Genomic DNA, 12,555 nt, shown 5'->3' with positions numbered 1-12,555 from the left:
ATTGGATTAACTAATATCACAATAATATGAATCTACAAACAAAAGTCCGGTAACAAGAGACCCGCGAAAAAAAGTCCGATGTAATAAAAGTCCGGTTTATTTATTATTTATATGTTATACAAGAAAACATTAATGTTATTTAAAATAATAGCAATAATTTATAATACAATTATTACAATCAATATTATAGGTAGGTAGGTACTATAAAAATTAAAATATTACATACAATATGACATTATAACTTTTTGGTCAGATTGATTGTTACTTTTAAATAAAAATAAAATATACAAAAATAAAATTTCATGACATACAAGAAAACATTAATCACCTTGGCCGTGTCCTAATATTATGAAATTCTGCAGTTAATAATTAAAAAACTACCCCCAAGCAAGGCACCTGGAAATGACCTCATTACAAATAAAATTCTGAAAAATCTGTCTCTCAAAATTTTAACATTGCTCACCCACATATACATATAATTCTATGCTAAGATTATCTAACTTCCCAAAAATCTGGAAATTTGCAGTCATTATACTTGTACCCAAACCAAATAAACCTAAACACTTATCTTAATCATACCGTCCAATAAGTTTACTCCGAGTTCTTGGTAAACTTTTTGAAAAGGCCCTCCTGAAAAGACTACGTCCCATCCTTCAAAACAACCAAATCATACCAAATAATCAGTTTGGATTTAGAAATAGGCACTCAACAATTCATCATGTCCATCGTCTTACCGACGAAATCTCAACTGCTCTCGAAAACAAAGAATACTGTTCTGGACGTTTTTAGATATTGCCCAAGCATTCGATAAAGTCTGGCACGATGGATTACTATACAAATTAAAAACTTTTCATGCCATCAGCTCCCTACTATCTTATTATAAAATCGTATCTAAAAAATCGTTCGTTTGTCATACGACAGGGTAACGATATCTCATCTACTCACTCAATATATGCTGGAGTCCCACAGGGTAGTGATTTATCTCCTGATCTATACAATATATTCACAGCAGATATTCCTCAATCTTATAACACCCTTCTTGCAACATACGCCGATGACACAGCTATTCTTTACTCTAGTTCAAATCCTATCCTAGCTTCAGCTGCACTCTAGGATCACGCTAATAAAATAGACGAATGGGCCAAAAAAATTTATCTTATTTGCTCATTGTAATTACTGTGTACAGATTGTAAATTGTCTTTCTTAATAAAAAAAAAATAAAAATATTATGTCCCACTTGAGTTAAAAACTCTTCAACACTTAGCTCGGAGTTATGAATTCCTAACCAAAAAATTATTATGTCATATTTTATGTAACATTTTAATTTTTATTGTAACTATACCTATAACATTGATTGTAATAATTGTATTATAAATTATTGCTATTATTTTTAATAACATTAGTGTTTTCTTGTACGACATAATATGTATAATAAATAAACCGAACTTTAGTTCATCTGACTTTTATTACATTGGGCTTTTTTCTCTGGTCTTTTTTACCGGACTTTTATTCGCCGGACTTTTAGGTAGAATACCCAATATTATGCATGCTATTTATGAATATTCTATGATTATTATCACTAATTAGACGTCAAGAATAGCGGAAAAAAATTCCCGCACTTGGAAAAAAATCCATAGCATATTTTTTGTATAAGATATAATCGAAATAAAATTAATATTGTACATTATTTTATAAAAAATTGCGTTTTACCCTATGCTATACACAAAAAAAATGCATGCATGTAGTATATATGTGGTTATATTACCTAGTCACTCACGAACTTATAATAATAATTAAATATAAATTAAAATGTAATGTGAATATGTGATTATAATATTATAATATTATTTATCTACAACGATTATAGGATGCGTAGTATCTACTGTCTACTATCTTATACCGAAACTGAAACTAATCACAACTAATTGGTCAGTTGGAATTACATCTTGATCGTGTTTATTTTTAGTAGACTGTTGAAAATGCCGAAAGTTTAATCTTGTGGCATACATTTTATATACATATAGTATAATACATGTATATATTTAGTAATATTGTTTTTTTAGGGTATAGGACCGTTTTTATAAAATAACAATTTTTAACATAATATATAATTTTTATTTTTTATGTTTCATATAATATAATTTAAAAAATAATGTAATACTATTATCGGTATAATTCGGTAATCGGAAAAAAATCCCTGGAAAAAAAATCCCCAAAGCAACTATTTAAAAAATTACATTATTATAATAATATATACCTAATTAGTATAGGTATTAGAGTATGTATATTAGTTGGTAAAAAAAAAAAATAATAATATAATATTAGTTAGTTAATTAATAATAAAATAAATACATACAATTATAGTCAGATTCGGTTCAGTGAGACTCTTATGAATTTAGAGCCTGGATTTGCATGTTTTTGCAAATTTTTAAAATGCATATTTGTTGCGTATTTCATGGAATGCGCTGTTGCGAAAATTTTGGTCGGTAACAGTCATATTTATGACCTGTATTTATTTATACGTGTCCTTATTTATACATTTATGTTTTATTATTTTATATTTTTTTCATACTTAGTACAACTTTGAATTTTTAAATATACATTTTGTAAATACATATTTTAATGATTTTTACTACACATTTGTTGCATATTTTTATGATATATACCTATATTAATTAATAATATAGGTATATAAAGATAATATTATTATAATTTAAATACTAAACAGTTTCTTTGGGGATTTATTATTATTATTATTATTATTGGGGATTTTTTTACGGGGATTTTTATTCTAGGATTCGTATAATTTTACTGGGTGGACCTTATACAGATCCAGAAAAAATAATTTCTTTCCTAAAAAAAATTGAAATGTAGGTACAGCGTAATATAATTTAAATTTAATCTATTGTAAATATATAATATATTATAATCTATAACTTAAAATATTACTACTGTAAGCTAATAAGCTTGTAGTTGATGCTGTAACAATAAAAAAAAGTTCTACTGGGGATTGTTTTCCAACTACCGGACGCCATACGTCCATACATTTATTGTTAAAAACCGCTTAGCGCTGATAAGAACCACTTAGGTCTTATAGGCTCTGGTTATGAAAAAACAAATTGCCTTGATACAAATTTAACTTTACCATGCAATGTAGTTTTTATTTTTTCCTGACCGCTAATATGAAAAAATGTATTACATTGTTCTAAAATCCGTTATTTTTTAAAATATTGTAACATTTTTTAGGAAATGAGATATCGAAAAAATTAGACGATATTGCACGTAAAAGTTGTCTATTTTATGAGGAAAATTTGTTTTTTTATCTGCAGCACGTCTGCATTATATAATAATTAATAGTCTTTTAGATTCTTTCCCGCGTAAACAGTTTTATTTAACGATCAACAATGATATACTATTATAGAACCATTTATAAGTGACTGAATTAGGATTGTTATATGTATATGATTAAAATTTTAGTCTTCTTAACATTTTTCATATTAAACCCTTCGAAAAACAAATATTTACGTCCTCATAATACATTTCTATAATTTATGGCCCATATGTATTAATATCTTTATCGTATACATGTATATACTATCAGGTTGTAATGACGGTTAAACACATATAGAGCTAGAGCATTTAAAATGTATTCATATTAACTATTATAATTAACAATAATATTCTACTCACGGTTTTGTTTATTTGCATGGCGCTATAGGATTTGCGGGGCCCCGGGCAAAATAAATAACAGTCACATTACATATAATCCATACTAACTAATCTCTGAACAGTATAATTTATAATTTAAGAACTGCGGGGCCTTGATTATAATTTTAAAATCGCGGGGCCTGGGGCAACTGCCCCGATTGCCCCCCCCCCCTCGCGCCATCCCTAATAAATTGCATAATATAGTCAACTAACTCGACTCTCAATGATTCAAAATTGAAGACACTATTGAAAAACTTCGAATTACCGAGAATTCGAGTTATTGAATTTGTTAAAAATAACAAAAGAGCAAAAATTACTAAGAGTTAAGAAAAATATGTACTTTACTATTGTATATAATTATTAATAATTTCAGCAAATTAGGCAGTATAGCGTATTTAGGGTGGAAGTTTGGGGTTCACCCCCTCAAATTAATTTCTATATGTGCCACTAAAATTAGGTGGTATATATTATTAGAGTTATATATATTGATTTTAAATTAAATTATTATTATAAAAGATTTTTATTTTTTGAAAAAATCTAATGGTTTTCTGCTTCATCAAATTTAGTTATATTTTTTCATAGTTTTTTACATTTGGTGAATATACTTCTAATTACCGAGCGTCGAACGGATTTTGATGTGCAGTTAGTGGCCAGTTTTCCCAAAATTTAATTTCGAATTACTGAGTGTACTTAAATGCATTGTTTTTATTCGAATTACTGCGTGATTTTCAAGGGATCGAGCATTTACTTCGAATCACCAAAAGTTTCAAACTATTGAATGTTTGAATTACTGAGAGTCGTCTGTATATTTATCATTGTTTGTATATTTTAAAACAATTACTTACCATATCTCATAGGTCAAAAGTATATATACCAACCTACCTACAACCTACTACCGAACTACCTATATTTTCGTTTACGTCATATTTTTAAAACTCAAAACTATGTAGAACCATTTTATATTGGAATATCTATATAAGTTAGAAATTAGTATTTCTTTTCAATTGTATTGTATAAGATATAACTATTAAACATATTATGTACCTATATATTTATGAAATAAAACTTTGTACCCTGTTGACTGAAAGTATACGGTATAAAATACTTAGACGGTATGCATTAAGTTCGAAAAAAGTAAAATAGTTGTCGTTGGAATACTGTAATTACATTTTCTGATTTTTGTACAACAGTAATAGAAACAAATTTACATTTTGTATAGTATAATTATACATAGAATATAAATACAGATCTTACCCCAAGCGGAGCATTCAAGTCTTCCATAATCCTAATGGCCGTTGTGAAAAATATTTATGTATGATATATAGTTATATTTTTAAGCAATTTTTGTTCAATTAAATATTCATAAGTACGCCATAAACGAATATATATATACCAAATCACCAAAGGAAAATCAATTTCATAAGACTCTGAAAGCAAAATGAGTTTAAAATATTTAATATTTATTTATTTGATTGCTTAAAAATTATTTTTAAACTAAAAAAAAACTCAACAAAAATAAATAAATGTCCCGAAAAAATCAACACTTATTTTACATAAAAGGTGAAAAATCTTGAATCTTGTGAAAAAATGTTCGTCATAACATATATTATTATAGTATTATGCAGTCAATTACTTACAGCTGACCATTAAAATCGATTAATAAAATTTACTGTTAGATATTATATTAATAAGTATATAATTCTTTCAATGTACCAAGGCGTATCGAAGAAGAAAAATACTGTAAAAAGAGCTCGACTCAGATGTGTCTACTTGATTTAAAAAGTCAGACTCAAAAACAAAAAAAATAATAATAAACAGTGCTGAAGTAAGCGGAGCGAGACGATGGCCCAGCGTGCAACCGGATGACGGACCCAGTCTCTACGTGTGTATCTTATATTCTTATATAGTTTATACCTTGTTAAAACTAATTTATGTTTGTTTTTCTCGTATGTATCCTCTATATACCTATTACACGTTTATACCTACGTGTACGCCGAGGAATACGTATCGGCGGTACCTATACGTATATTATTAGGTGTTCTATAATATTATATACTATTCTATAGATTGATTTTGGATAATAATCACGTACTGCGCATTCGATTCGGAGTTAATGGTGTTCAGAGACAATTGCAGGTAAATATATATACCTACCTAGGTAAACGCGCGTACCGTGTAATATATTTTAATGAGTCCACGCGTGCAAAGGGGTATATCATACGCATGTATATGTATAATATATTACATGTATATATACACTTGTTAGTTGTTATATATTGTTAATGATGTGTCTGGAATTGAAAAACTATTCGATTGCTGCAATATGTATATAGACATTAGGTAGGTATAGGAAGAAGTATCCTCCGCAACTCTGATGGCCGAGAAATAAGATAATATATATGTTACACAATATCTAGGTATAATATATTTAATATTTACCTATTACCATTTTTTTTTCAAAACATAAATAATATGCTTATTGAAATGTAATTTCCTGTATGGATTGTACATTTTTTCTGTTATTAGTCTTGAATTAAACAATCCCTGAAGTTTTTTTTTTTACGAAACACGTCTCTTCAAATAATAATAATATATTCACTTATATCAAATCACATAAATACCTATAATGATTTTTAAAATTTAAAATTTAAAAATTAAAATTAACTTGTAGTAAATGAAATATTATGATTATTGTACTAATATCTTCTGTCCACATATATACAACCAACTATTGAACTATATCTGAGACAAATGTGTGATTTTGTTTTCATTTTAATCTCTAGAAAAAAAATATAAGCCTAATAGATAACCTATAGTAATATTACTTATACATAACTTAATAATTGTACCTACTTCAGATATTAATAATCCCATTTTTATTAATAGGTCTTTCTAAATAATTGAATAAAAATTATAATAAATTTTGAACTCCCTTCCAATTTCTCCCCATAGAAAAAAATGCAAGATACGGAATCGCCTGTTACTTGATAACGTATTGTTTTTTGAATCGTACTTTGAATGTTGAATCTATAAAAAAACATTGCGCACTTTATGTAGTATTTATGGTTAGTAAAACTGTAACCGTCAAAAACTGTAGCCAAATTGTAAAATAAACAAATAATAGGATCACTGAAGAATTAGCGATTAGCCATTAGGAAAAAAAATAAAAAGAACGCGCAACATGACGAACGAGAACTAAATACATAATATTTTATTAAGTGCGTAATGTAGAACGCGGTAGGTACAACGGATGACAATAAACATAATACAATTATATATAATATGGTATAGTCAATAAACTAATAAAATATATAACACTATTACACCAACCCAATTTATATATAAATATACCTATATATATAGTAGCTGCGGTGTCCGTTCGGTCTTGATGGTCGGTCACTCTCTCTCACTCTCTCTCCTCCCCACCGACACATACGCGCACGCACTAATATACCACACAACCCCCAGTGGCGGCGCCGACCGTGTACCTATATATATATACATAAATACACACACGTATAAATGATATGTATATACTCACTCCCAAACCCGCAATGATGTACTCTTTACCACCACCACCGGCGACGTCGGAAAGAAGAGGGAAAACACGAGTATATATATATACAAAACGTACCTAAACGCGTAATGATAATATAAGACGTCCGTTTTATTCGATGTCACGGCCGTCTGTAGTGCTCAGTCGTTCTTAAGGGTCGGTTGCCACTGTTGCAGCACGCGCACGTTCAGTGCTAAATTCACCCTCGTCGACCTCAGTCCGCCGCTCCACTATTGTAATTTATACCCACTCGTATTTGATAATAATATATTTTAATTATAAATTGCTATTGTTTTTTGCGGACATTTTTTTCACTTGTCCGCTAAATACCGACATAATACACAACATATTCATAGCTGTACGCATTAATTAATTATTATTATACGTAGAACAACAAGTAACTGCTATATCTGACGATCGTTTTCATCCCCGTGAATCAATTATTGTTTATTGTTTTTTTATTGATAATCTCAGGTGAGCTATTATTTTTATTTTTTTTTTGTAATTCATACCTCGTCTGTATATTACATGTGTCCGTCTAGTGCTCTGGAGTACCTACTGTTCATACGTTACTAGACTACACATAATATAATTTTTGCAAAATAGTTTAGTTTTGTTTAATCAATATTTTTTTACGTTTTAGTTTGTCTTAGACAAAATGTGCCATACAACGATTTCTGGTACTGACGACGACGAAAACATGGACGAGATCTCTTCAACCTCTCCGCCGCCGCCGACGACTAACTCCAAGAAACCTGGAAAACTACACATCGAGCCCCGGAAGGTATGAAAAAATATTTATTATTTTCGTAACTCGCCGTATGACGTGCAGCGTGGCGATGACTTATACTGTTTAAAATTAGCCGCGCCACGCTGTACATCATCATAGGCTATATTATTAAATACTCAACGTGAACTTTTTTTTTATTCATGCTTCGTTCCTAATTATAGATCCGAAAGCCGTTGATGGAAAAAAAGCGACGGGCAAGAATAAATCAGAGTCTGGACGAACTTAAACGAATCGTAGTGGACGCTGAGAAATTCGTAAGTACCTCAATATAATATATTATAATATTGTGTAGTGTGTATATCTACCACGACACGTTAATGCTATAAATTATTTTTTATTACACACATACATGTAGAATTGTAGATAGTAGATAGAATTAAACAGTTAAATATTATTGTTGTCTCAGCTGACATCCATTATTATTTGTTTAAATCCATATTAAAATATCGTGGAACATCCATATTCTTATACGTCAAATGAATTGTACTCTTACGGTCATTCATATAAAAGCGGGAAACGGAAACGGATTATATATGAGAGTGCGCTAGGTATACCCATATAATCCTACCTAACGAATCGGTGTATCACTTACTCGTACATACTTATGCACATTGCACCACATACCTAATATTTTATATTTTTAAGTTTAAAAAATAAAAATGTGCCCAGTGGTATATGACGATAAATGCATCACTACGCATTTATCTAAATTAGTACATCCCATAGAAAATAATTATTAAAAAATTCCTATATTAGACATGACCGTGTTCCGGGTACACTCGTAAGAAATCAATAATATTGCTCCCATTAGATAAGGTGTTATTTGAATCTTTTAATAAATCGAACCCTTTCTGAATTACAACCATCCACGCTGGATAATCTACAAGACTAATAGTTAAGGATTTGAGCTCAGAATTGACCGGTCCCCTAAACGTTAAGGGGGCGTTTATATATAATACATGTACAAGAGAATGTATTATTTTTTTATTAGTTATTATTTTTAAACATACTTTATATAACATTATTATGAGATAACATCGCAAATGAATAAGTACTCAACGGAAAAATAAATTCATAATAAGGTTCGCAAGTTACTAAAATATTTAAATAAATATTAATACTTTCTGTGACTCCAACTAAACCTCATCACCTATATGGTGATATTTAATACATATAATAATATATTCTATAAAAACTAATGATCGATAGCAAGGTTATGTAATGTAGGTGCTACGACGGCTGAATTTATAACTATATTTTTTTGCCAGATTTTGCTCATTTTTGATCTAATGTGACAATTACAATAATTAACAACCGACAGAGACAACTTAAAGCACTAAACATTTTACTTTAATGACTTGTATAAAACATGCACAATTTGTGATAATTAGTCATGGTCGTGTTTAACATATTTACTTTTAAAAAGTTTATTGTTAAACTAATTACGTTCATATATGTAAACATTGTTCAATTTAAGCTATATAATAGATCAAATGATTAAATTTAACCAATTCTGCTAATATGATTTTAAGCCAGTAAAATGTTATTGTGAGATTATTGTAAATATCATATAATAACATATAGGTATATATCGTGGTATCGTCTTTATCGTGTGTTAAAAATCATTAGACATCAAAATGTTTGTTGGATATTATTTATAGTTTGTTAACGGGGACTCACCTACAATTTATTAATTTCTACTTCTATCCCTGTAGTAGTCAAAACATAATAATAATTTGATTGACCGATAAACGGTATTTTAATTTAAATGGAAAGTAGGTCAGCATTTCGGTGGTGATGTTTGTACATCGTCCCTTCGGTCCTCGGACAGGATAATGTCATTTTACTGTATTCGATTTGAGTGCAATGATTGTATTCGATAACAAACAATTCTGAGCGGCTGAGGGAATCTTTTTTATTAAATTTTATTCGTTTCTATGGTGATACACAAAGTGTTATAAGAACAGCTTAAGAAAAATTTATATAAATAGGTAATTTATATAACTATAATTAGAAAATATCATAAAAATGAAAAAAAAGAAACAGCTCAAAAATGGCTAAAATTTTCCGAAATTTAAATTGTAAGGAACAAAATCTAAAATACAACAAAAAGATCTCTTGTCATTTTTCATTTGAAGCAATATTTCTAGTATAAAACGACGTCCGTAAATTATTTAATATTATAAAATCGTGAAATCGTACTTTTTTCCTTTAACCGCTTTTATTTCGAGTAGGTACCGTTTCTAAAATCGAAAAATGATCTCTTTAAAGTACCAACTCAAGAACATTACCTATCAACAAATATGCAACACTTGATACTTTTGAGCAAGATTAGAGGGAGAAAAAGTGTTTATAGAATAAAAAAAAAATAAAAAAAAAACATCATTGTAAAACCTATACATTCCTCGCTCCGCTCAGAATCTAAAACACACATAACTATAGGTAGGTTAGGTAGGTATCTTTTTATAAGTATCAAAATGTATATTTATATATGAGTGCAGAACGGTGCCGTATTTAAGGTGGGAGGGAAATGGCCAATGGGGCGATTGCCCTCCCCATGATTTGAATAATTATTGGTTTTATATGGAAAAAGAACAAATAAGATTAAATATGCTCCCATAAATCTTTTGAAAGTTAATATTTATCATAATTTCTGTTAAAAAAAATGTAAGCTTGTGTATACAATTTTAGTGTCGCTGCCCCCCCCCCCCCCCCCCCCCCCATACAACTAAGTCAAATACGCCACCGGTGTGGAGTTAAAATAAAATGTTGGTATACCAATAATATTATGGCAGGATAAAGGAAACGTCTATTAATAGCTAATATGTTTAATAATTTAATTAGTACCATCGCCCATCAGTTAATTTTAAGGATTGAGAAAAGTTTATTAATCTATTATCACTATTGGTTGATTGCAGGCCGGGCAAGACCTCTCTAGAGTAAACAAACTGGAAAAAGCCGACATCCTGGAGATGACAGTCAGGTACCTGAAGCGGAAGTCGACGGCCTCAGCACCACCACCACCACCGCCTGGACCGGATGTTTACGCGGCCGGATACAGGAGGTGCATAGGACAGGTCCAAGAGTTGTTGGCCGAACAGTGGACGGACGAGCGGCGACAAATATCCGGTCAAAGGATGATTGAGCACTTGGAGTCGTGTGCGAGGAGGCTGAATAACGCGCCGACGAACCGATTGTCATCGTCGTCTTTGGCATCTTCTCCGGACGAATCGCCGAACACCAATGTTACGATCATGAACAATACCAACGTTAGCTCATTGTCGTCATCTTGTTCGTCCGAGGATGACTACAGTAACGCGGCGACGGAATTACGCCGAAACGCCACCCCCGCAAAGTTGATGTGGAGGCCTTGGTGACTGACAGCCGCGGTACCACATCACTCTTGTTTTCGCGCCCCAGTTTGTCATACGTGATACGTTATACATCATCGCGTCGTAATATTCTGATTTTTAATAATAATTGTATGCCGTTATTGTATCTGTTCTATAAGACTTTAGTTCGTAAGACATATGTAAATATTAAATGTTGTACTTTGACCATAATGATGATTGTGTTTTTATCTTTTAAATAATAAGACAATCAATCGAATCGTTATCATTTCAATCATGTCGTTTTATTATTCGTTGTTATTAGTTATTTCAACCATTTTAAACTAGCATATAATAATTATATATATATATAATCACCCTAACATTGGTGTAAACCTAGAACAAAACGTAACAATACAAATTCGCTCTGCACTACACTATTCACAGAAACAGTAATTATCCGATATGGAAATTAACGTTATTAATCTTGTTATTATGTAGTATGTACCTAGCCACCTAGGTGATATATCGTAATTGCTTGTATTTCTATAAAAAGACACAACCGTTCAGGACTGTACGTCTGTAACAGAAACAAACGATTTTTTAACTAATGATAAAGGTTACATCATAGCATACAATCGTTTAGGTGTAGGTAGGTATTTGAACACTTAAAATATAAAATATAATTCAAAAGAAAAAATGAATATATCTAATAATTTCCTTTTTAGTGTTGATCATACAATACTACAATAGAAGATTAACTAAATATTATTATATTGTTAATGTGATTGTGTTTCAGAAGCTTCAGTAGCTGGTGGCATCAATACTAAATATTAAAATATTTACATATAATAAATAATAATATGTAAATAAGTATTTACAAATGGAATGGTTCAAAAATTTTTAAATACAAAAAATTAGGCCCAAAATTCTATTTTTTTTTTTTTAATATCCATGATAATATAAATAATTAGTGAAATGTATGTGCGCATTTGACATTTTGATAACACTGTAAAAACAATTTAATCATAGGTTTTTAATTATAATGATGAATTGTTAATAACAATTAGCCCAAATATTTATAATAATATTAAAACATAAGTTTACATAAATAATTCATGATAAAATTACAGAAAAATAATACTTTTAAGTTTTAACCATCCCTTAGATTA

General features: G+C 29.8%; 1 protein-coding gene across 1 annotated transcript; it reads left to right on the top strand.

Annotated features, from left to right (window-relative positions):
• The first annotated feature begins 7,368 nt into the window (after window positions 1–7,368).
• Window positions 7,369–11,678, top strand: LOC107166176 (transcription factor HES-4-like). The gene is made up of 5 exons (XM_015514748.2): window positions 7,369–7,499; window positions 7,654–7,738; window positions 7,908–8,048; window positions 8,216–8,308; window positions 10,973–11,678. Exons 3-5 carry the CDS (start codon window positions 7,923–7,925, stop codon window positions 11,429–11,431), a joined length of 678 nt encoding a protein of 225 aa, XP_015370234.2. The 5' UTR covers window positions 7,369–7,499; window positions 7,654–7,738; window positions 7,908–7,922; the 3' UTR covers window positions 11,432–11,678.
• Window positions 11,679–12,555: the final 877 nt, after the last annotated feature.

The sequence above is a fragment of the Diuraphis noxia genome, unplaced genomic scaffold, assembly GCF_037042655.1.
Source record: "Diuraphis noxia isolate RWA-SAM2 unplaced genomic scaffold, SU_Dnox_SAM2 contig0003, whole genome shotgun sequence".
Classification (NCBI taxonomy): Eukaryota; Metazoa; Arthropoda; class Insecta; order Hemiptera; family Aphididae; genus Diuraphis; species Diuraphis noxia.
This window is presented reverse-complemented; position numbering and strand designations above follow the sequence as displayed.